This window comes from Passer montanus, unplaced genomic scaffold (assembly GCF_014805655.1).
Source record: "Passer montanus isolate IOZ18808 unplaced genomic scaffold, ASM1480565v1 scaffold2, whole genome shotgun sequence".
Lineage (NCBI taxonomy): Eukaryota > Metazoa > Chordata > Aves > Passeriformes > Passeridae > Passer > Passer montanus.
Genome location: NW_024366591.1, coordinates 27,819,897 through 27,846,744, shown reverse-complemented (window position 1 = coordinate 27,846,744; position 26,848 = coordinate 27,819,897). Strand labels below are relative to the sequence as shown.

The following is a 26,848-nucleotide window of genomic DNA, read 5'->3' as shown; positions in this document are numbered from 1 at the left end:
AAGTGCCCCTCAGTCAACTTTTTGGACAATACCAAGTTGGGCAGGAGTGTTGATTTGCTGGAGGGCAGGAAACTTCTGGAGAGGGATTTGAGCAGACTGAATTGATGGCTGAGGCCAATTGTATGAGGTTCAACAAGGCCAAGTGACAGGTCCTGCACCTGGGTCACAACAACCCCATGCAGTGCTACAGGCTGTTGGAAGAATGGCTGGAAAACCAACTGGCAGTAAAGTACGTGGGGATGTTGGTTGACAGCCAGGTGAAGGTAAGCCAGCAGTGTGTCCGGCTGGCCAAGAAGGCTGATGGTATCCTGACCTGCACTGGCAATAGTGTGCCCAGCAAGACTAGGGAAGAGATCATCCCTCTGTACTTGGCATTGCTGAGACCATACCTTAAAACCTCTTTTCAGTTTTGGGCCCCTTACTTCAAGAAAGTCATTGAGGTACTGGAGTGCGTCCAGAGAAGAGAGACAGAGCTGGTGAAGGGTCTGGACCACAAATCTTATGAGGAGTGGCTGGGGTTGTTGGAGAAGAGGAGGCTCAAGGTAGGACCTCATTGTTCTCTACAACAACCTGAAAGGAGGTTGCAGTGAGGTGGGTGTTGATCTCTTCTCCCAGTTAGCAAGCAGTAGGACAGGAGGGAATGGACTCACGTTGTTTAGGGGAGGTTTTGATTAGATATTGTGAAAAATTTCTTCACCGAAAGGGTGGTCAAACACTGCAGCTAACTGCCCAGGCAAATGGTTCAGTCACCATCTCCGAAGGTATTTAAAAGATTTTCAAATGTGTAGGGATACAGTTTAGTGTGTGTCTTGGCAGTGTTATATTAGTAGTCGGACTCAATAATCTTAAAGGTCTTTCACAGCCCAAATAATTCTGTGATTGTGTGGTAGATGCATCCAAAGAATATGTGTGCAACCACTGCAAGCTAAGTCCTTTATTTATGGAGTGGCTCCAATGCTCCTTTGTAGGGGCTTCCAACTCTGTTGGGAGCATGCATACACCAACACAACACACTGGAAGTCAGATCATGCTCCCTGATCTGGGATGAGTAGATCTGCATCAGAACTGCTCAGGGACGTATTTAAGTGTGGTGACCTTAAAATATTTGCCACTGAGGTCAGAACCAAGGGATTTTTGAACACTAGATAAGGCTTTATGATTTTAGCAAAATCATTTTCTTCCTAGACATCACTTGCATTGTCTGATGTCTCTGGGTTATCACAAGGGAAATAGCGAAAGTGTAGAAAAATTTGGGATGTTTAATCCAGCTAGCATTGGTTTAGCTTTCAGAAGATATGTATAAACAGAAGATAAATATGTGGACAATGGCCTGGATTGTATTCTGTACCTGAATTTCCCATTTGAAAAGTGTGGAAAAAGACACTGACTATCTTCCTCAAGCAGTTATAAGATCTGTTACCAAAAAAATGCAAGAATAACAGGAAGATCATTAATGACAGTTGAAGCAGAATTTTAACAAGAAAATGATGTGATGATCCAGGCCACCATTATTGATGTATAAACTCCTTTTACCTATGTGATTTGTTTTGAGAACCAAAATAAAGTGAGAAAGGAGTTTGCAACAAAGACAAAGGCTAGTGTGAATATAATTTTTAAGAAAGTTTATTTAAGAAGGAGAAGGGAAGGTCCAGACTCTGGGAAAGGGACCATCAAGAAAAAATCTGCAAGTAAATTGCCTGAAAGCACCCGTCTCTGTATATTCATTATCATGTAGGGTTGGACGCCAATACTTTAACACAGAGGGTCCCTTTTCTCAGTCAGATTGCAGACTGGAGCCCCCTGGGCTGATGTTTCTGAAGCACCAGAACAAACTTTGGGAGAGCCTGGCAAAGTTTTATATCTGCTGAGGTGTAGCAAGCCCCTTATAGAGGGGATTTGGAGATGCAGTTCCTTCTCTATGCAGAGTAGCGCTGGATAGATTTTTGTAAAAGGTTTTGAAGTCTGACTGTGCCAGACCCTTGTGTCTGATGATTATGTTTGTTTAATTTAGACCTCTGAGTTTGTAACAATGGAATTATCTATTTTTCAGGACAATTAACACAATGCTTTTGTATGAGCTGAAGGTCAGAGGATTAATGTGGTTTTATCTACAAAACATTTTTAAAAGCTAATTAAGAATCATCCAGTTTGCTCTGTACTAAAGACTGAGAACATTTCATATTAGATGACTCTTGATCCTCTGCAGCAGTAGAGAGGGAAGAGAGAGAGAGAGAGAGAGAGAGAGAGAGAAATGGAGGGAGAGAGAATTGGAGAAAGAGTGAGCTGGCATGCAAATAAATATATCACAGGGATGCAGTTAATAAAGTGCAATAAAAAAACCTCCATTCCGGTAGCAGTAGAGATAAAATTGTCTCTTGGACCAAAGGACCAATCTAAAATATTAATCTGAAAATATATTCAGTATTCACAATTACAAGAATTCCTTGTTAGAGCAAGAGAGATGGAGATGAATATTGAGAAGTGCTTCTCTCAGAACATTATTTTAGAGATGTTTTTATCACTTAGTGCTTTCACAGCACCTCTTCCTCTCTCTCTCTCTCTCTCCCCTGAGCCTGACAGCCTGTACATGCCACCATTCCTCTATAGGGAATGCTTGGTTAATGGGCCTCCAGCCAGACATGAGTCTCCTGGGAGAAGTATGCAAGGGTGTGGAGCAACAGTGGGACGTGGGTGCCAGAAGGACCTCAGAGCAGAAGGAGCTGCCCACTGGTGTGGGGATGAGTGTGAGTGGCAGTGAGAAAGAAGGCAGTTTGCCCTGAAAACACCTCAGCTTCACGGATTGCAAAGGTCAGGGGAAGCAAAATGCGACACAAACCAGAGACATTCAGAGGCAATGCAAGAGTTTGAGAACCAGGGTGAGAAGGCCTCTGCCTAGCCTTTAAAGGGATAAGGTAAGAAAAGTGGAAGCTGTTCCTTGCTTTTGGATGCTTATGTATACTGCTGATTCAAATATTCTGAGGTTGATTTTCTGTGTCTGTCCAAATTATGTAAAGACATCGAGGTGCCTCATTCCAAAACTGGGCTACACACTATTATTTTGTTCATCAAAGATGGCAGTTATTTCAGGCTTATAACATATTAGGTATAACAGTGGGTGCTGCCAAACGTGGAAAGTGCACATGTATTCAAAGAATAATCTGAAAGAGGAATAACAGCAACATGTGTAGCTAGAATACATTATGAATTACCGTCCTCTTACACAAAGGCTAGTAAACTCCAAAAATGCAGCAACTTACAGAGCTAATAAAAGAGACAGAAATGTGTAGATATCTTGGTTTGTGTAATTTGTGTCTTTCTAGCATTAGGCTAGAAAGGATGGCTCACTGGATTTAGCAACTGCTTGTGAAGATGAACATATTAATGACTTTATGCTGCAGCTCTGCCATAAAATGTAATCTTTTACAATTCTGTATTCTGAAGTGAAATACAAGCTTAGAACCAGAATAAAATAATGAAAGGTATTTGAATTGTTAGCTTACGTTCTTTTTAAACCTGTGTTTATACATTAAAATATGCAACTTAACTAGGAAAAGAATATTCTCTTTCATCGCTGTCCCTTCCTCAATGTGTAAAAATCCCTACTATAAAAGTCATATTTAAATAAGGGGCTACCAAGATAGCTGTCCCAGGTAATCTGTGCATTTTTATATCTTCTGAAACATAAATTACTATTTTTCTTCCCACGCATAAACACTTGAATAAGATAACTTATGCAGTCTACATATTATTCAGTGGCAAAGAAACCAGTTGCTTATTGAAATTTTCATATGTAAATCACAATATAAGTAGACAATGGGATATAGATCCTTTCAGCTTTTGATAACATTCAACAGATTTAAATAATTAGAAAACAGAGCACAAGGCTTGCCTTGAGGACATAGTAAATATAGCCCTGAATATTTACATATCCTATTTTGAACCTTTCTCTGTGGCTTTAGGCATTGCACTAATTTACACAAGGGTTAATCTGAGTACTTGAGGGCTTGCAGAATGTTGTATATAAAGTGACAGATAAAGCATCAATTGGAATCAGTGTTTCTAGGTATTCAGATGGTGACCAACCACTAGACTGAGCATTTTGTTTCTCGATTTTAATGAGACAGTTTTGCAGGCTGTGTCACTTACTGGAGACACTTTTGCATTTCCACATTAAATATACTTGCAGACTTACTAAAATAATGGGGAAGAAAAATACATTTTTAGTGTAGACAAGACCCAAATTGCTAATTTCTAATCTTATTGAAATATTGATATTTTTATGCATGAAACAATCAATTAGGTTTAGCATATTCACGTAATTAAACTAAAAAAAAATGTTTTCTGGGCATGAGTAAAAATTCAGAAAATAATCATCTATTTTCTCTTATACCTAGTGTTTTTATATGGTAATAATTCCATTTATTACTTAAAATTATTTGTATTTTTAAAATAGTTCATGGTCAAACATATACTCTTCTTTCTCTCTTTGCCTTATAGCTTTTGAAATTAGTTATGCCCTTGATAAATTTAGTGTATAAGTGAAAGCAGTGTTTGTAATTTCTTTGTAAATGTATTTATATTTACAAACTCATTATATTTGTATAAGTCCCAAGATCAAAGAACAGAAAATTACATGTATTATATATACAGACATGTAATAGAATAGAATAGAATATATAATAATAGAATTAGAATATATAATATATTAGAATATATAATATAAATACAGACACAATGTATACATATATATACAGTGATACATTATCTATCTATCTATCTATCTATCTATCTATCTATCTAATTTCCACTTGGATGCTTGAATGATAATGAACTACATATACCCTTTTCTCAAATGTTTAAAACTTGAAAGTGATTACACTAAATAATCAGATATCATTGCAGAGAAAGTCAGAGTTCAATTTCTTACCTGCTTTTTTAATTTCAGGGACAGCTGTCTTCTCATGAGCTTTCTCCTTTTTTCCTGTTTTTTCTAAGATTTAATTAAAGAGAGTAATTTGATGTGCTAGAACTCTGAATCATACACTCAAATATGCAGTCAACCAAGTCCTGCTGGGCACATACTGAAAAAAATATGACTTATTTGGGAGTTGAGATTATTCCCTTATAGCATTTGCACCCAACTAGCCACAAAGCAATCAGCTAAAAATGAAAATTAATCAGTATGCATCAACTATGGATGATTTGGACCCTTAATATTTCATCAAAAGTTAGGCAAAAATCATCAGTGCATGAATGTGGCAGCTTTTAGCTCAAGTTCCAGTAGCAATGAGATCATTAAAAATAATGAATGACTTAAATATTTTGCATGAAGCAACACCTTTGTGTATTTTAGATTCTTTCTGAGAATTTATGATTGGAATATTATTTAGATGGATATCATGACTTTGCAGTTTGGTCACTGTAAGTTTCAATTGTAATTCTATAAAATAAATAGATCTACCCTACCTTCAGAAACTGATGTACCGTGAATTGAGTGATATCTTCCCTGAGTTTTGTGTATTGCAGTATAACTAAGTCCTGTTATATATGGACTCCATTAAATTGTTTAAAAAGCTCATAGATGGCCACCAAACAGGACATTTCATTTGTCAGAAAATGAGTTTAGGTAATATTACATGCTGAACACATTGGAAACATTAGACATTAGATACAGAAGAAGTGGAAACATACAAATAGTGACTGAACAACTAAGAGAAGGACAATACAGCCAGAAGTATAGGATTAACCTAACAGAAAACAACAGGAAATGAGCCACAAGTGTGAGGCCAGTAAGAACTGTTTCCAAACCATACCTTTCACCTTAGTTTCAGTTGTAGCCTTCTTTTCATCACTCTTTTTCTTCTCCTCTTTTCTCTCTAAAAAAAAGAAATGGAAGTTCAGCTGGCTACTTTTACACAGAAACACACAAACAAACATGTATGTATGCACGTATATATGTATATACATATATATTTGGGATGGGGCATCCACTAACTGCAATATGCTCAAATTTGATAAGCTGATCGCTTACTGCCAGCAGCTCAGAAGTGCAGCTTAATACCCAGAGAGTGAGTGTCCTGCTAAGAATAAAACTGGAACAAACATGCACACCAGATTATTACTTAAATATTAATCGAAGAAACTATGGTGTAACTAATAGTTTATTGTGATGACTCAATAGCCATGCACCTGCTCTGCTTCTTTTGTAAGACCTGACTGAACGATAGCAAAACTTGCACATGGTACTTGGGAACAAGTAGAGAATGCCATGAAAAGCCTGCATATGCAATATACTTTTATAACACTTTTTACTAATTGAATCTTTGAAACTGTCATTACAGGACTTATTTATGGAGAGTTGTTAAAGCACCATCTACAAAACATTACATCATTTCAAAAGCATCAGTCTCCATTTTGGCAGTTATTAGGGCAACAGTAGAAATATAGAGAATATTTTTCTTTTTTAAAAACAAGCTTAAACAAATTAATTACTTATTTCATGAAAGTTTTCAATTAGAAAATTGAGAGTTTGGTAAAGAATATGAGAAAGTTATAATTCTTATTTTTCCTTTGGGAAATGAATCCCCTTTGTGATGGGAAAGAATACAAGAGTACAAGAAGAGCTAATCTAAAAGCTTTTTTAATTGTTCATCCATGAAACCACAAATTTTTTACCTTCAGTTTTTGCTGCATGGCTTCAGGTATTGATACCCAAATATAGTTAGTGAAACTATAGTTTTCTTTTTGTGATCTTTTACTGTTAAAAATGTGGATAAGAAACCAAGATTTATTACCTTACAAAAGACAGAACCATGAGAATTTAAGCAAGAGTATTTTCTTTAATGGAAAATGTTTAAGGAATAAGAATGTTTTCAAATCCAAGCACCAAATATACTCCTGTCCCTTGCACAAAACTAACATGAAGTTAAAGGAAAAAAAATCAAACCAAAACAAAACAAAAAACAACTTACTTTTCACTTCTCTAGGTACCACTACAGACTTTTCTTCTGCATGGAAAAAATATATACACACAGGGGAAAAAATTAAAATTTGTAGAACACTTGACATAAAGTAAACGATATCTGCATGTTTGATTTTTGAAAAATTGAAAAATTGCTGGGTTTATAGAGTACCTGAATTCCACAGTCTCTCTATGTTAATTACATAAATAAAGTTATTTTGCCTATTGTGGAGGCAATGTATTTATCAATATTCAGGGTCTATTGAAATTATACTTGTGATGCTTTTCTGACAATTGCTTTTAATATTAAGCATAATACAGATGTATTCCCCTTCTTTCTTGTTTTAAACAGATTTGTTCAATGTGTTTCTCTCGTTATTGTCTTCAGAAAATTCTCACATACATTCCACAGAATGTTCTCTGAGTTTTATGTGCTTAGTTCTTCCTGCTGAAACTCTGAGCACTACACTACACTTCAAGCTACAAATTCCTCTGTGTTGTGAGATTTCTTAGTTGTGTGCAGGGCATCAGAGTAGTGTTCATCCTACACTAACTTGTTTGGAACTTCATATTCTTGTGCACTTTAATATTCTTGTTATTGCCTATCTCTCTCTCTCTCCCTGACACACTTCTCCAGAGACTTGTGCTAGGGATTGCACCTGTCTGGTTGAAATGGAAGTCTCTTCACCTTCAGATTTCACAAAACCTGTTCCACAGCTCCACTTTCCTGTGCCACCTATAACTCCTCAGTGGATTATTTCTACATGCAATGTAGATCTCCTCTAATTTCTAAAATGTGGTTTAATTATTTGCATACTCTGCCTGAATTAATCAAAACTGTTAAACATACTAAGTGTGTGTTATTTACTGACAGAAAAGAGCTTCCTTCTGTCTTCCTTCCATGAGTCTTTACTTACAGTAATTAGATGTTGAAGTGCTGCTGGGACTTCTGTAATGTCCATTTTTTATTCTGAGTGCCTCTGTTCTGATGAGTTAGATTGATTTTTTTTGGTGTCTTAAATGTCTGGTGCTAGGTGATGCATGAGAATAATTTGTAAGCCCAAGGTCCTTACAACAAGATTCTCTTTAATCCGAGACCATTTCTGCCTTTGAAATTGTAGCATTTTGCATGCCTCTGGGGCGCAGAAAAAAAAGCAGATGAAATCTGCTTTAATTTGCATAGCAAGGTTCAGAGCCATAAGCATCTTGAAAACCACAAGCTGAAGCACTGAGCTTTGAGAAGTGAAGCTTTGTATAGAAGATAAACAGGAAGTGGCAGGAACATTTACTGCCAGTAACCCAAGCAAGGATGATGACATCCATGGGCTGCAGAATCTTCATTGCCAAATCATTCCACAATTTAATCCCACTGATATAATTTTCTTCCATCAGGTTCTCAAGTTACATTATTCAGCGTCCAGGCAACTTTGAAATGTCTATATTTGTTATGAAGTTTCTGGGGGATGATTACATAGAAGTATTAAAGGACTGTTATGCTGCCTAATGCAAGATAAGCACTCTTGCTCAATTCTGAGAAAAACAGTCACTGAGCTTCCATTCACATCTCAGCTGCATCTAGCCCCACTGGTGCCCCTCACAGCTGCCACTGAGAGAAATTTCTGTAAATGAGAATGATGGACTTGGTAAATGGGTATTATGGAAAGAGCTATTTCTGACTTAAGGAAGTAATCCCATTTCTTGAATAAATTTATTTTCTCCCAATTTCAGCAGCTCACATTTAAAATGTTGTATATTAAGTGTATATTTAACACCAGCAAAACTTATAATTTCTGAAGCAGTAAATGTAGTGGGCTTTATGCAGATATGTACATAGCTAAATTAAGAGGCAGAGCAAATAATTAAATAGGAATTTAGGCTGGTCTTTTGTGCTGTAAAATATGAACCCCATCTCTTAATTGAAAGCACTTACTTTTTTACCTAGGAACAGTTACAGAACTACAAAGGCCCAACTGCATAAAGAGGGATCCTAATATTTACAAATTGTGGGTTACACAGGGAAACACTAGGTGCTTTGGAGATTTTGGCATTGACCACAATATAAAATTCAAGGCCAATTAACTATGGAAAAATCTGTTGTTATTGCTACTGTTTCTTAATTAACAGGATTTTTTCACCAGTAATATTAGTACTGAGCCACACTTCATGAACAGTGTAAGACATACAAGTATGAAAAGACCTCCCTTTTAAAAGTCTGTAATACATTTACAAGAATAAGGATATATGCAGCTGGAAGGGTGTATGACAGAATCAGTCAGCAAGGTCAGCAATGGACTTTTCATTTAGTCAAGTTTTTTTTTTTTTTCTGTAGGCTCTACGCAGAAGTTGAGCTTTATGTAGTATAAGATGGAGTCCAGTGAACAGGAGTATTGTGAATTAAAGCAGTCATATACTACTGAATGGGACACTCAGGCAAAAACTTATTCCTGGGTGAAAAATAAAAAGAAGCAGCATAGAATAATTTTCTTGCAAAGTGGCTGGATTGAACAGAACTGACCTTGAAGCAAAGTAACCTCTGAGATGGAATTATTTATGTTTTAATGAGGGATGATGGACCAAGGCCAGTAGAAATCCAAGTAAGACTCAGCAAAGACCAAGAAAGGGATGTTTCAATCTGAATTTCCTCCACCCATCTTGACAGCACCTTGTCTTTGTGTTATTCTCATAGGAGACCAGCTAATTCTTGGACAATGGTGGGAGGGGAGATAACAGAAGCACGTTAAGAACGTGGCACTTGAAATCAGGCCTGGTAAGACCAGTGTGCTACTCTGCCAGTGCTGAGTGGAATCTAAATTTAGGGATGCACATGAGTTACGGGCATAGTGTCACAGGAATGCTGCACAGGAACTGGAAGAAGAAGGTGCTCTTAGAGTTTCTTTACCATACTGCTCCAGATGGTCCATGTTCTTATGGAAAGTCTGATTCTGGAAGGAATTGTCAGCTCATCCCAATGCTTCTGAGAGACTGAGGTAAGCAGGGAAGCAAAATATAGCCACAGATTCCTTCTGGTGGAGAGGCATGCATATAGCAAACACTAATTAGTGGGACTGACTGCCAGAAGTTTGGGGATGTTTCGGTTCACATTAGCTTTCTAAAGTTCAGATTCTTATATGAGGCTTATCTGCATTTATATAAAACCCTCTTGTCTAAACCTCAGGAGGAAAGCTCCTGTGAGAGACTTTGGATATTTATTGCCTGACTGTGAAATGCTACAACAGCTTTTCTTGCCTACAGATTCCAGTCCTGGCAGAACTCAGGATCAGCAGAGACACATGTATACTCACTGACACAAAAGAAAACAAAACAAACATTAATTCAGCTTTTCCTGAGAAACTATAATTCAGACTGAACACAGTGACTTCATTCAGGATAAGACTTCATTTCATTTTTGCCCAAGAAGCTCTGTACACCTTAAGCTGTCATTGACATAATTTTAAAAGACCATTCAAGCAAAACAAAAGCTGCCTCTTAAAAATGTTTTTCCTTATTAATTTTGAAGGGATTACAGTTCCTCTTTATTTTATTGGGTGACTAAATTTCTTTCTCTGCTGGACTTGATAAAAGTTTTGCTGTTGATTTCAGTGAGAGTTGGATATCCTTTTAAATATTAGAATAACTCATTATATTTCAGTTTTGATGGTATTCCTTTTCTTTCCCCTTGACCTGTTGCTTAGAGTAGAGACTAACAATAACTTTTGGTTCTAAACATTTAACGTCCATTCACATAATAAGAACCCCTAAGGGTTACAAAGCTTTTGGAGAAATAAATAAACAATTCAAGGAGATATTTCTGCTTAGTTTAGGATGTCATGAAAACTCATACCTTTAAGAGTAAATCTAAATTTCATGTAAAAATGTACCTTAGCTGTGTCTTAAAAAAAAAAAAATTAAATCTCTTTCTGAGGTAAGAGAGTCTTTGTTGGTCTGGCTATTTTCTCCATGAGAAATAATTCTGTCTTGATTCAGTCAAATTACTGAATGGCCAAGAAAGATCAAAGAAACCTAAATAGTATTAATCTAAAGTTCCTAACGTTCTTACAATTGCTCCTGTTCACACACAAACACAAACTGCATGCACACATGGACACACATGCTCTCTCTAACTTACTGCTTGAACTAACTGAATGCTTAGGCCAAAATGAAGTGCATTTATTTGCAAAGCTCTGTTTAAATGACACCACCTTTTTTTCCCTGCAGAGTAAGGAAATACAATTTCTTTTCATATTGGGCAAGTGAAAGGCTCTTGGGGCACACAGATCACTGGAGATATAGCACAGCCTGAAGGCCTAGGAAATCTCTCCAGCTTGACTCTACTTTTTTTGAAACTCCTTCACTGTTTTCAAATCCCAGTCTGAAACACTATTTGGCAGCTGTGAAGATTGCTTGTGGAGATAATTTTGAGGTCTGCAGAATCTATGCAATAAAAATATCATGCTTGAAATTCCTAATGTTTTCATATGACCTACATAAATGTTTCTTCTTTCTTCCTGTAGTGATTATGGACTTCTTTTTCATGGCTCTGTTACATTAAGCACCAGAAGTCTTTGTTAATAGCATGGCCCATATGTTGCCCTCACTGAACAGCACAGTGTGGAGCAAAGGAATAAAACCACAAGAGAGATGAAGCCAGAGTAGACATGGCAAGTCAAAAAAGACGACAGAACAGCTTCCATAACAAGAGCAGCAACAGAAACTCTGCTTGACAATGGTCAATGGTAAATACGACACAAATATGAATATGATGATCACTTAAATTCCCAGGCAAGCAGTGATTTTTGATGGTGCAATGTTTACTCGTGAGAGCCAAACGAACACAGCTAAGGAAGCTGGACTAGCCTTCACCCTTCCTGTGACTGAAATTCCTACTGGACAACAGGAATCAATGTCAGGACCAATTCTGTTACCAGCGCTGGAAGGGTTTTGCTGATTTATTCAGCATGGTTCTGGGCAAGCATGTCTGAGCTTTATTAATGGGATGATGAGGTTATGCAGAACCTTTGTAAGAGTTTCCTTTTTCTTTCCAGAGAAACATGGGAGTTCTCCCTTTGAAAGCCCGGGTTAACTTAATTCCAGTAAGTGTTTTCCATTTGCAGGTGCAACATATGTGAAAGACTATGTTTTTCTATAACATTTAAAAAGCACTTTGAAAAGTTAGAATAGTCTTCCGAGGTATTTGTTTGTGTTTTATTGGATAAACTTTGGTGAATATTTATTTTCAAATGTATACTCTAACATTTTAAATGGTACTATTATAAATGATGAAAAAATATAATAATATGTCTAATCAAAATATACATATCTTTATGCATAATTTTTCTCACAGTAGTATGCTTTTTTCTAATGTCTGTTTAACTTTTTGTATTTTATGATAAAATAGAAACAGTACAGAAGAGTCTCATGTCATTAAGGAAAATGTCAAGGGCTTTCTGAAACAGAGAAGATTTGGGGTTTTTTCATCATTGCTAAATCATTAGAATTTACTGCTTAAACATCTAATTTAAATCATTAAATAGTTCACTTTGCAACCCTGTTCATATTATTTCAAAGGTTTTATTGCCTTCAGTAGAGACTCGTGGCGATATAAGGCCCATATTTCTCAAAAAAAACTTGTTATGCTGTAAATACAGCAAAGCATTAAAGCTAACTAAACTGTTCATCTATTAACCTAGATTAAACTTAACTCATTTTATTACAATATTTCTAATAGAAATACATTTCTTTTTCCTGTTTATATTCTTCCTTGGACTAAAATTTATCAGAAAAATGGATGATTTTGACAACTCATGTCAATATTATTAAGAATATTCTAAATGGGGAGAAAGATTTCAAAATTATGCCTTTTTTAAGGGTTCTGTTGTGTCTTGAATCATGATCTCTCACTGAAAGGATTTTTTAAAAGATAATTGATTCTATAGTATAGAAGAAAACCAGAGTTTTTTATAGAACAATCCATGTGCAGAAGAGAAGGCAGACACTGACAGAATATACAGAAGCAGATTGATTTGTACAAGATTTATACACTCCTGTACATCAAGGGAGCTTTGTCAAAATTTGTATTGACTTCAGTAATTTAGATATTCTTGGTTATATCCCCAAATGTTATATTAATGAACAGAGATACAGATTTCTATAGATTCTGTTCATTATAGAAATTCTTCTTAAGACAGTCAGGTAGTGTAAATTCTATATAGCAACACAGATGCAGTTGCCAATTTAGCCTCCACAGGAGTTTTGAGGGAAGTTAAACACATTTCACAGCAACTTGCTTTACTGCATTCTGCAAAATTTGTAATTAGAGGATTCAATGACCTAGAGAAAACACTCTTTTTCCTCATAGATCCTCTGAAGATATAGATTTTTTTTGCTCCTCACTTAATATCACAGATGCCATCAAGATGACAAGGAACATCCAGTATACTTCAGTCAAGGACGGGGGATATTTCAGAGCTTGTCATGATTCATTAACAGATCAGAATAGTTATGTTGATGACTCTTCCATGATAATGCTCTCCCACTCAAAGATACAGGAACAGACTTTTATGACAATATAACTTGGAAAACCATACTCAGAAACATTGCTGTTCAAATAGTTTTTGTCATCCAGTGCTCTTCAAAGTGGTAGAAAGCATAGGTCTTCTTGAGATCACATACCACATGCATTAAGATTCTTTCCACCAGGAGAAGGATTTTGGTACAGGCTTCTCACAAAGGTACTGTGATCTTGTGAGAAGGCAAAAACATGCCATTCTGGAACAATTAACAAGATTCACCGATAACTAGCTAGGCCTCTGATCTTAGTTTTTGCATTTGTCTAACTGCAGAGTCTTCCTGGGTTATTACCCTGCCATGTCAGAGAGGGAAACATGGGAGGACTATCAGAAAGGAAAGTCCTTTTCATGTGAATGTGGAAATGGAGGAAGGTAAAAGCTGTGTGAGCTGAGGAAAAATTCAAGACCTAAGAAAGAGAATCACAGAGAAGCAGTATACACTGCAGAGAAGTTTTAGGATGTCAGTGAATAACAAAATAAAAGAAATCTAGAGTTAAAAGTGGTGTGGAAGACTACAGCCAAGGAAGAACAAGGATATTAAAGTCAAAGTTCACACAGCCATGGAGAGCTGATCTATTCAAATTACTGGTGGCACCAGTGTCCTGACATGGCAGCATCAGTGTCAGCCAGGCTGAGAACATTGCTTCGAAGTACTTGTGAAAGCTCCATAAAAAGATAAGATAAAGAATTTAAAATTAGTTCTTTAGTTCCTAGTTTACTGAACAAGGTTTCCAAGCGTGAAATACAAGTAGATGTTATATATCAATACCTTTATCTTCGCAAATTCCTTTACCTTCTTTCTCTTCACTGTTACAGGATCCTATATTTTGTTTTATTATTCTATGCTGCTCATGATCTGAAAATTCAAACTCTTCATTGAAGTTTTAAGGTAAGATCTTTGAAAAAGCCAACCAACCATGAAATAGGAAAGCAATGATCTGTTCTTTTCTTTCTGACCAGATTAGTACAAAGCATTTTGCTTTTTAACCAGGAGATATCTGAAAATTTCAACTCATACACACAATTCTATGCAATTAATTGCTTACTACTAGAATCCAGTGTACAAATTGAGATTGTCTTAATAATTACCCCCTTTCCAAAATATTTACAGTGGAGCTGAAGGAAGAGAAAAAGGCAATGACAATGGGACAAAAAGTGAGATTTAATGTATAATGATATGCTCTTTTTCTAAGGCCTCAATAATTGAGCAGACCATAATTTCTACAGGACATTGGATACTATCCATGAAAAACATTCCATTTGAAGGTATGAAATAATCTAAAAATTTTAGAGATATGTGGCACATACACACCACTATTTCTACCTTATCAGAAAACAAGAATGGTCCAAGATTACCTAAGGCAGCAGTGGCAAAATAGAGCGATACTGAAAACATGTCAATCTAGAGAAAGAGTAAGATCCTTTCAGTCTTCACCAGCTGCAAAATTACATATATAATGTCTGAATATCACTGAGTTGGATACCCTCAGGTATAAGTAGATTGGTTTCATAAATTTTCTGTTTGATAAATTTTCTGTTGATTCTGTTACTTCCTTCAGTTTTACCTTTTTTCAGAGCTGGTTTCTTCTGTCAAAAGCTAAGTCAGTCTTTGATGTTATATAAAGTATATTTTTCCATTAAAAATTCTTCTGTCTGTTCTCTATTCTGACAACTTATGATACTATTTCCAACTATATTTATAAGAAGAATCTTTTGTTTCAATCTGTCCCTTCTCCTGATCAATGATATTTAGTGATGTACCAGTCATAAAAGTATCTAAGCACTAAGAAGTCACATGCAGATGTCTCTTCAGCTATTTTAAAGATTTAAATTTGTCTGCCTACTCCTCTTTTTTCCCTTCTGACATTTTGCCAAATATTCTCATAAATTACTTTTTTTTCCTCTAGGGCTGAAATAAAACTTCAGGGTTTAGGGTTCCTCAAGGCACTGTGGCATATTTTCTCATACATGGAAAACACAGAATAACACGACATAACAGCTTTTCATGATAACATTTTACAAGTAATTCTGCTTCTTCATATCCTCCAAATCTCTTGCATGAAAAGCGCTGTATCCTAGTGACTGGCCTTGAGCCTTAAAGGGAATTTAGTTATATGGTTCTGAGCAGATAATCTCCCCCAAATTTGTTTGCCAAATGGGTGTCTAATTTACAGTCCCAATTACCTGAATTGCATGCATAAATGAGCTAATGAAACACACAAATGTGTAACTGGTCATAAATAGTAATTTCTATGTGCAATTGCAGTAATTGCATGCTCCTCATGATTTTGAAAATTAAGAATTTAATGTTAATTTGATGCTAGTTCATCTTGTGTAACAGTTATATTTAAAGATTAAGTTTATCATTCAGCAAACGTGTGAGCCTTGTTCTATTATGTCTTTTTTCCATTATGGTTAATTGACAGATAACAGAGATTAACATTGCAGGGACTTTTTTCTGCTTATAAGCAGGGTTCAAACATTTTCCTAAAGTAAGCAAGAGTGGAAATCTATTTCTATACTGTCTCAAAATAACCACAATTTTATACTGCTTTAAACAGCATGTTTAAAAAGAAATAATCATTCTAGGTAACAAGATTTTTGGGGAAAGACATAATAAGTCACATAACTATTTTTATCCAAATGTTCTGATTCACAATAATCACATTACAGAAATATCTAATTAATGTAACACTTTGTTTCAGTCACGGGTCCTGGCAAAACCTGAGTCTCATTTTCTGTTTTCAAATGCAGGAAATCTTGTAGCTCTTGTTACTTACTCTGCTGCCACCCCATCTGTTCCTCTCTTAGACTGCAATTGCTTTCTGGGTAACATAGAACTAAGACCTCTATGAGAGAAATTAGCAAGTGCCATGGCGTGACTGAAGGACTCAAGTATCATATGAAAACTGCTACATAATTACACTAAAAGACTCAGCTGTTTTGTACTATTGAATTGTATGGTGTAAAGACCAAGAACATATATTGTAATTGTAGTTCTAAGTCATCAGACATAGTTCATTTTAAAATTAAATTTAATAATTCAATCACTTTACTGTAATGATCAGACTATAAACAATATAATTCAATTGCAAGGATTATGTTTTAATCTTCTGAAAGTAAGATCTGACTTTGTATTTCTCTTTCAGTGGTTTCAACAATAGCAATAGAGTTGATAAATGCAGAGCCAGAAATATTATATTCATTATTACAAATAAGGCCCAGAAAAATTACTGAATAACAATAGCTGAAAGAATAATCCAAAGTATATTAAGAGGATAATGTTGATTATGTTTATAGTTAGATAGCACGTTATGGCTGAATGCCATTCAAAGCACTTTACATATTAGGCCTCAATCCCGTAATCTCAGGAAATCCCCCAAGCCATCTGTGAGACTACTATAAGGAACATTTAGGTTTTGTCATGCATATGTCACTGTGTCATTCCTGTCCCAGGCCTAGGAATTTGATCACTTTTGTAATATAGGCTATATTTAAAAAAAAAAAAAAATAATTAAAAATTAAAAAAACCAAAACATTAGAACAAACAGTCAAGTTAATAAGTAGAAGCCAATAAAGGTGGAAAAACTCAAACTTGCCTTCAATAGCTGCTGGTTTCTTTCTTGGACTGTGTTCTAGAAGAAGACGAGGTGGTGCAAATTCCTTATGTGCTGCACCTAAGAATACAGGTTAAGAAGCATAGAAAATGTATTCACCAACAAGCTGAGCAGTTTCACTGGGAGGTTGAGCTCCCTTCAAAATGGTTCATGTTAAAAGTATTACAGTGTGCATAAAAGCCAATATATTTCTGCCACTATAAGAAGGGAATATATTTCTCAACAAATAAAGTAATTTATTTTTAAGAGTCACATTTGAAACCAATGAAGTCCACGTGACTCAAACATATGCTGGAATGTTACAGTTCTGGTTTTCTTTCCTAGACTCAAAAGATAATAATAATACTATAATAATAAGGTTGCACACACATGATGCCTCTTCTACAACAAAGTCTTATTTTCTTCTGTCAAACAAATGATCTTTAGTTGCTCCCTAAAGTCCACTTAATGAGCTCCTGGAAACACCAGAAAAAATTATGATGTTTCTCATCCTTAAGGCTTATTCTTAATTAGCCAATACCAACCAGGTCATGCATTGTAAACATTGATGAAGTTCTGATTCCAGCTGCTAACTGAAACATCTCTACTCTCTCAGAGTGCTCAGCTGGGACTTTCCGTACTGTCTTACCCTAGTGCAGATATCATGTTTTGTACAAAACACTTCTCACTTCGTCTCTCCACAGATTCATGAACATATTTAATGTACTCATATTACTTGTGCCTTTTTTCTAGTTTATGACATATTTACAGCCTCCTTATTTCCTTTTATTTCACTGGCATTTAGTCTTAGTAGCTATCCTGTCACTGTCATTTGAAAAGTGTATAAAATAAAATTAAGTAGTTAAATGTAATATTGATTCACCATCATATGGTCACTGCACCAGAGTCCACATGCAAACAGACTGTTAAAACTCAGCTCCAGCTTCACATAAAAAAAAAATCAAAGCCATGCCTCATGCTTGATGATAGACTCAGAAAAGAAATTTAGACTATAATGGGTCTTGGAAACTGCAACATCTTACTTACCGCTCTCACTTTGCAAGGGTGTGTATACTCATGGGGAATGCATGAGAAAAACATCATCTTGAAGACAGCAGTGAGATTTGAGCATCATGGATTTAATGTTATTGCATCTCATCAACACATGTACAATTGCAGGCACATAGTTTGCAAGCGTGTGATTCAGTTTACCCAGTAATTTGTATAAAATATCAAACATAGAGCTGCTTAAACTTGACATATGCCTGAGCCACTGACAAAATGTTAATACATTGATAAAACCAATGTATTGAAGGTGTTTTGCAACAAATGGTAATAATCCTAAATTTTCCATGTATTTCCTGTCTTGTCAATAAACCCAAGTGCATATTTACTGATATCACAGAATAACTATAGCTTAAAATGAATGTTAGCCAAACTTCAGGAATCCAGATATTTAGCCATAATTTTCCAAATGCTTTATGTCTGAAAAAAATAATCTTGAAGTTGCAAACTGAACTAATGAGCTGCTGATTACCTTTGTTGCCAACCAGAATAGAAAAATTATATTCATAACTATGTCAACACACAGAAACTGGAGCAATTGAATTTCCAGTTCAGAATGAAAGCAAAAAACAACATAACAATTAATAAAGAATGGGTAATCTTATTTTTTCCTTCTATATTTGATCAAAGTCCTAGAATAAACATTAGCTCTTTTTTTCCCCACTGAAAAATAAAACTGGAGAACAGACCACCTATTCTCCAGTTAGAGAAAGTGATAATTTTTATAACTTGGACGAATATTTTGTGGGAAAAAGGATAAAGGGCAGTGGCTCAGGATGTTGAGTAGATGCGTAATGATGAAGGATAGTCGATAATTTGGACTGCAGAGTGGTATCTACAGTGTGGGGCAATGATCTAACTCCTCTAGGTCAAATTGTAGGCTGGCCCCATTATCTCCCTGTGCTTTGCTGTGGCAGCAGTTTTCTAATGATAGCACCAGTGTGCTCACAATGCCAGTATGATACCACTTATTGCTAATGACTTGTCAAATTCTATTTTATAGCTTTACAAGTTTTAAGCAAATCATTTATTTCATGCAAATTGACCACATGATCCAATATGAGAGTGTTTTAAGTTTAAGCTTCACAGATCAAAAACTTTCCCTTAGGCCAAAATGTTTGTTCTAAGCAGGTTCCCATCCACTCTGATAAAAGGCTTCTTTAATGTTTCCATGTCTTATTAAATGTCTCTCTATTCACTTTGATGGGAATGTAAAGGACAGTAAATGAATAAATATTTTATCCATTCTTTTGATGAAATATGTTAAAGGGGATAACCTAAGTCAAATTTCTTTTCTTTTCCTTCTTCTCTTCTCTTCTCTTTAAGTTGTAAAGTGGTTTTCTGTAGTACAGACAACTGATAAATAGAAATGTGGAATTGGCTTCAACAGATCAGACCATTCGTATTAATGATGTCTACTATCTTAACTCTGGCAGTGGCCAGTTGGACACATATCCATGATGTAAATGAGAGGAAGGCAGGATGTATTTAATGCTCTCTGTGGACAGCCAGATTAGTCCATGAATTATGAGGAGTTGTTATCCAGATTACCACTATTATTGCTGGACATACACTTATCTCACAGCTTTAAAAATGCAGCCACAAAAAAGCACTGCATAGTTATTTTCTTCTCATTTCCAACATAGCCTTCATTTTACTGCTACAAGATAAGCCACCAAGGTTTATTTAAGCTGCTTAAAAAAAACCCCCAAAACCAAAAAACTTTGATTTCTCCAAAAGATGTAATTGCAAGCACAAAAATGTCCATGCATTTCTATGCCAGTCTGTCCCTAGAGCTGATCCACAACATTTCCATTTGTCAACTGTCCATGCAGTTGTGCTTTAGGTATCTCCTTCATATATGGTATTGTAAAAAGCTGACAACAAATTACATCTGATGAAAACTGAAAGAGTGAAACAGTCTTTCTATTCTTGGATTTAAGCTCATGGGAGTGATCTCACCAGGAGAAAAAGTGTCACATTAAGACACGAGTACCTTCCTCCACAGCCTGAAAGGAAAAAAATAGGCTGCAAGGATGAGTAGAAGGTTTAGGACTCTAACAAGGTAACACGAATACTTCATTGAAAATCAGCTACAGTCCTCAAGCTCTGGGAAACTTCTGTCATCAGTGTTTATCAAATTGCTTGAGATGTCTTGAAGAAATTACTCCTGACTTAGTTTATTAATATTTTAGATTTTTTATTGCATGATAAAGAATACAAGAAAAACTTTAATTAACTTATGTTTCTCAATCTAGGAAATGTCTTTTTATGTGTGTCAAAAATGTCATATTTAAATACTGAGTATAAATTGATTTATGATAATATCAAATTATGTGAGTTTTCCTTCCTTCTTGATCTTCTGAGTTCAGCTTGTTGGCAGCAACCTTAATAAAGTGTCTAAATATATATTTCTAATTAAAAATATAAAATAATAATAATAAAATTATTATTATTATTATTATTATTAATTATTATTATTATTATATTATTATTATTGTTATTATTATTAGTACCGCATTTCATCCTGGTGAATATTCCAATTGGATATGGAGAGAAATAATGCCATCACAGAGTGCAATATTTGGAAATACTATTCCTATGACTGCTCATTTCCTCATATCCATATACTAGTTCCTTGAACAGCAGGAATCCTGTGGTCCAACAGCATCAATACTTTGTTACAGTTTCTCTGTGCAGCAAAATGTCTTCAGATAAATCTCATTCTGCTCAGATATGACATAATTCTCTAGTGATGGTAAAAATAATTCAAATAAAGTAATTGTCTTTGCAGAGTCATTTGTTATGAAAAGCAAATTCCAATCAAATGCTTAATGAATGTTGGAACAAGGCATGGATCAGCAGAATGAGGCAACACTGCCAAATATGCTTTTAGAGGACTGAAAATGTAATGGAGCCCAACCCTTTTGTCCAGGCTTCCTGTTCTGAAGTGTAAGTTGCTACAAGTTAAAGGTGAGTCTCTCCCCAGCTTTCAGTCATTACTCTCCAGACATTAGGCTCTGACTTTCTGGAGGAAGGTTTCTCTGCTTATTATGTGTGCATGAAAGGAGCAAACTGTTTTTTGACTAAGAATGAACAGCTGAGGATCAAGAGGTGAGATTATGTAACTGTATTGAACAATGCAAATGCTCATTTTCTGGAATGTATTACTTGAAATAAAATGCTGATGTCCCATATAGGCATTCTTTCCTAAGGAACACACCGTGACACAAAGATTTCATGCACACTGGCAATTAAATGGGGCCTGGGAACATTGCTGGACTCTGGAATTCAGAAATACATATCCTGCAACTTGTTTTTGGATAGCCTCTGACAACTTTGACTTGTGCCAAGCAGCAGTGTCTCAAAAAATTCATTGGCTCAGTTCAGGAATTGGCAGGGGCCAGGGACCGCTCCCAATAGATAGCTGAGATACATGCAACCCCATTTGACCTTGAGGAAGTGTACTGGATGTGGATCTCTCTATGAGAAAAAATCACATTCAGAGAGAGAACAGTTGAGTTGAGTTTGATTTAATAATCTAGATGTGGCCACATAACAAAATTACATCAAATGGGGAAAAAATACTAAACAAGATTTTAATGACCTATTTGGAACAAAATTTTTGTCAGGGGAGGATGGAATTAACGTATAATAAAATGAGATTTTTAAGAAAGTGTATTTTAGTAGCCAACATATATTTCAGTTTTTTAATTGCACTCAGGAGGTGGCTCTTTATTAAATGGTTAATTGCCCAATATAAAGTGAAACTGATTTTGCATAAGGTTGATTATATTACTTAAGAAAAACCTATGCCACAGTATATGTAGTGATTACCAGTAGCAATGCAATCTTCTACATTTTAGTATTGTCCCATTCACTATCAGCCAGTTTCTTTTATGATGCATAAGAAGTAAAGGAGAGATTACATGGGTAATGACAAATCTGTCTATCAAGCTATGTGCTACTGTATCTATATATTTGAAATCCATTAACAATAACACAAGTAATTTTGGACCTCTACAGAGTCTAACTTAGAGTAAAGCAGTTTATTGTGAGATACTCCCTCAACACACGGGCAATGAGACCAGACCTATACAAATAACCCAACAACCTTGGGAGTCCATCCATCTATTAAGCTGAAAGCAAGGACCAGTAGGTTAAAAGTGAGGGTGTAGGAAGGAAGGATGCAGACTGATATTCTTAATGCTCTTTTGAAAGGGAGTAAGGGGAAGGATTACATTTCTCTTCCCAAGGCACCAAAAAATAAGTAGCAGCAACTTGATAGGCTTCTATTTTTAATGCACAAAGACTTGAGTTCATCCCTTATGGCTGATAATGAATTCCTACATATGTTTCTATGTAGTAATAATAGAAAATGTCCTATATACCTGTGCATGAATGAACATATAAATCATATCAATATCTATTTTGAATGAATGAGAGAAAGGTTAGGGCTCAAATTGACCTTGAAGATCATCTATTTCCAAATTCTTACCATGGTTTAGTGATGTTTCTGAACAGAAAATACTTGATTTGGCAATTAAACAGGTGTGAGAATCATTGTTGCAGACTCCTGGAGGTTGTGTGAACATCAATTGCTGTGTTTTCACTCAGACACCAAATCCAATTAAAGTCGCAGCTGGGAATTTGTTTGATGTATTTTTTTTCCCTATGCATTTGTATCTCACGCAATGCAAGTGTGCATAACAAGAGTACATATGAGGCAGGCAAGAGAGGTGTGGGTTGAGCTATTGGCGTTTTGGGGTTTTTTTTCTGTTTTAACTTAAAGCGGATACTGTCAGTGCAGAAATGTATGCAATGTATTTTATGTGCATGACAGAGCTTTCAGTTTAATCTATTTACAACAGTATATCTGTGAGAACTCCGTTACACAGATTTTTTTACCAAAAATTCCTCTTTAGTTCAATCCATATTAGTGTAAACTTCTAATTTTTGTGTTCAGAAGACTGAAGTCATTAAGGAGTTAAGAGAAAAGCATTAACAGTATTGTAATTATATGTTAAGAATTCACACAGCCTTTCCTGACATTAAAATAAAATTGATTTGAAAAATTGAAAATTGAATTTCCTGCCTCCACTTCCTCACATTATTTATCACGGGCAGTTAGCAGGTAAAAATAAACCTGCATGTTATGTCTAGAAATATCAAAAGATGGATCTCAAACAACTAAGTACCAGGACAGTGGCAATTATGGGTTATTGTGTGGTAATGATGGGTTATTATAGGTATTGTATAGTACAAAAGGACTGTAAAGGCAGATTATAAAATGAAAATACATATTCAGTCTTTCTCTCTCTTCCCGAATAACCTTTAATAAATTGGTATATACAGTGACCCTTAGCATAATCAACATAAATATCGGGAGTTGGCATAAATGCTTTTTTTTTCACAATATGAAATATCCAGTTAAAACAAAAAAATAAAGTTGAGAGAGATTCAATGTATGGTGGCTAACTTCCCCAAGATTTTTCAGAATTACATTCTGAAGGTAACAGATTCATTAGCTCACTTATATTTTTAGTTATATAACCTGAGAGTATAAAACTGACTGAAGGAGAAGATTGTGGGTTATCACATTTCATCAAAGACAAATGTTCACTTGCAACACATGTAGGATTCCTGCTTTACTGAAATGGTTGGCATTTAAGATGCCGTTGGACATCTTGATTAGTTTAAGCAACTCTGTAATGGAGCGTTGCCTTCAGCTTACTCTGACAACCTTCCTGTATTCATTCCAAGTGGCATGACCCTGCTTCCATCTCCTGTGTATTTCCTGCTTACACTTGAATAATGACAGGAGTTCCTTGTTCATCCATGCAAGTCTCTTGCCCTCTTTGGTTTCTAGTTCATTGGGGTGCATCATTCTTGAGCCTGGAGGAAGTGATCCTTAAATTTCAGCCAGGTCTCTTGGACCTCTCTTCCTATGGGGTCTCTTGCCATGGGATTCTTTCAGGAAGATACCTAAAGTGGCTAAAGTCATCTGTCCTGAAATCCATGGTTGCAATCTTCCTTGCTGCCCTGCTTCTTCCTTGCTCATTGCTGAACTCCACAATCTCACGGTCACTATGGCCAAGGCAGAACCTCCAACCTTCACATCTCTGATAAGGCCTTCCCTGTTTGTCACTATGAGGCAAACATTCCTTGTGAGATCCTCCACTGCCTCTGTCAGGAAGCTGCCATCAATTTACAGGAGCTTCCTGGACTGTTTGTGCCTCATTGTGTTACTTCTCCAGTAGATATCAGGATAGTTACATTTCCTCCCAAGAATCTGTGCCTGCGACTTTGAGGCTACTTCAAGCTGCCTGTGGAATGCTTCCATTTTTAACTTACTTTTTGTAAGTTAAAAAACCATCAGTATCATCAGTATCTGCTATAATAATTCTAACTGGAAATCAATGATGACAATGAGTCATTAAACTCAATTACTATTTTACAAAGTCCCTTGCTAAACTTATTTTTACATTTTAAATAGGAAACTATTTGTTTACTATTAGCAGTTTAGAAGGGGTGTTTTGGCATTCAACTTTTGCCTTTATTTTCTAAATAGCTTACTTTTCAAAATTCAAGTAGTTGAGTCTTTTTATGATCCTCAATTGAAATCAACCTTCATTTGAAGCTTGCTTACTGAACTATGTGAAATGTTTTAAATACTAAATAGTAGCAATAAATGTAATGCAATTGTGAGAATAATTTGGTTACTCTCATTTCTCTGCCTTCACAGCTTAAATTGGTTTCTTTCCATTAAAATCGAAGATTTAGACTAATTTTCATCAGCAGAGGTTTGTGGCTTTCTCTTGTACCTCTCAGTTTTGACCCTCAGAATGCCTTGCAGTGAACTATCAAAGAAAGACATCCATTCCTTTCTGCAGAAGCAGAATACCTCACATTCCCTTTGTAGCTGTTTCCAAGAGAGTGAGTAGTTTGAAATTTTTTGGCCAAGTTACAATGAAGTGCCACAAGAGTGTTGACAGATGCAGCTTCATGTGCCAGCATCTGGCTCTGATTCACAGTGGGATGATATAAACTGGGAATAATGGGTAGTTGTTTTGCCTCTGTGGGATGGTGTCAGGATTGCATGCTGATAACATCCCCTTTGAGAGATCAATGTCATTTCAGGGTTTGACAAAATAGACAGTTTTTGGGGTGGGTTGGGGGCAAGAGTCTTGTTAAAATGACTGGATATCCTCTTATAGTGGATATCCTCCCATAGTGGATATCCTCTCATAGTTTCTCATAGCTGAATAGAAGTTTAAAGAAGGAATATTTAACTATAAATGACAGATAATGTTTATTGTAAGAATTGCACATTAATAAATAAGTTAGAATACTTTTAAATAACTAAAACTTAATTTTTAGTTTCTCATACATGTGTTTAAAATTACTGTTCATTAATTCTTTCCTTTCAAAGTCTTTGAAAAATATTGAAAACTCTCCCAGGATATTACTAGAGAAATAAATAGTTCTTTCATTCAATCATGGCCATTTATGCCATCCATAGAAACAAATGGGTTGGCAAGGGTTTCATCATGTGAACAATTTTTTTTTTTTATAAATTGATGGATAAAAAGAAGAATCCAGATGAATCTTTATGAATCTTTTCAAATTTTGGAGTACAATATTTTCCTCAGCAGGCAGTAAAAAAGTAAAGAGTTAAAAAACATCTGGCTTGCTTTTTTTCTCCTACTGGGGACAGGGCTATTGAGTAGCTTGCACCAGAAAGCATCTCTCCATAGGAAAAAAATAATATTCCTTTATCATTTACTCTGAAATGTGAAAGCCCATAACTCAGTTGAAAGTCTTTCATGCTGAATATCTCCAAACAGCAATCTAATAATATGCTTTCTTATTTATTATGACTGATTTTTATTTCTTTTTCTAATTGCACTACATTAAATATATCCCCAGGGAAACTATATCAAAGTTGTCTCCATGTAAATGTAACGTAACAAGCTGAAATGTCACTCCCTGTCACTGAGATATCCATAACACATCCTAGTCTAATCAAGTAGGAGTGACACTTAAAAATAGTTCAAGAGCCTAAAGCGTTTTGCTATCTGAACAGCAGAGGGCAAGTATTTAGTTCCAGTGCTACAGCCCACCCAGAGCAAATGCAGGCATTTTTACTTTCTAAAGTAGTCTTTATTGTTCTAGGTATTTTTTTCCACAGCAATATAGAGCATGATCTTTCAATATTGACGTACCTTCACATCAGTATCTCCATATTTTTTGGATATCATCATAATGATAAGTATAATAGATATCATAATGATAGTCTTGAAATTCTCTTGCCATATTGTGTAATAGCAATACCCCCTTCTCTTTGACAGAATATTTCTTGACAATCAGGAAGAGGTAAGCCTTGGAAGAAAATTGTAGACATGAGGGATTTTCAGTCTACACTTTCCAGGACCAAGCAGTCTGCAAGATTCCCCATGGATACTCATCATAACTTGCCTTAATTTCTTGACTCTTCATGTTTGTTTGGGGGGTGGGGGGAGGGGGTAGGGGTGCAGGGGAGTGGTGTTTATGAGCATAAGTGCAAAAGGTGAGGCTTCAACGATTATTTTAATGAGAAGGTGGGATGACTGTTTTACCCTGTGTTTTACCCTCTTGCAATGTACACATGCCAGAAATCC

General features: G+C 35.7%; 1 protein-coding gene and 1 long non-coding RNA gene across 21 annotated transcripts in view; one reads left to right on the top strand and one right to left on the bottom strand.

Annotated features, from left to right (window-relative positions):
* Positions 1-26,848, bottom strand: part of TRDN (triadin) — a 229,716-nt gene that overhangs the window by 113,817 nt on the left and 89,051 nt on the right. For 18 of the 19 annotated variants that reach the window (XM_039707307.1, XM_039707305.1, XM_039707306.1 and 15 more), the window contains 4 exons: positions 17,127-17,204; positions 6,972-7,007; positions 5,814-5,876; positions 4,928-4,990 (listed from right to left, as the gene is read on the bottom strand). In XM_039707307.1, the coding sequence (XP_039563241.1) occupies positions 4,928-4,990; positions 5,814-5,876; positions 6,972-7,007; positions 17,127-17,204 (240 nt within the window). The remainder of the gene's footprint in view (positions 1-4,927; positions 4,991-5,813; positions 5,877-6,971; positions 7,008-17,126; positions 17,205-26,848) is intronic. The other variant, XM_039707310.1, reaches the window with a different exon arrangement.
* On the top strand, positions 1,655-23,625 carry LOC120501284. 2 transcript variants are annotated; one of them, XR_005627254.1, is made up of 7 exons: positions 1,655-2,912; positions 9,648-9,948; positions 11,177-11,381; positions 11,473-11,694; positions 12,004-12,051; positions 14,344-14,416; positions 20,983-23,625. It is a non-coding gene; the product is annotated as an uncharacterized LOC120501284 (long non-coding RNA). The 2 variants fall into 2 exon arrangements; XR_005627253.1 differs by lacking the exon at positions 11,177-11,381.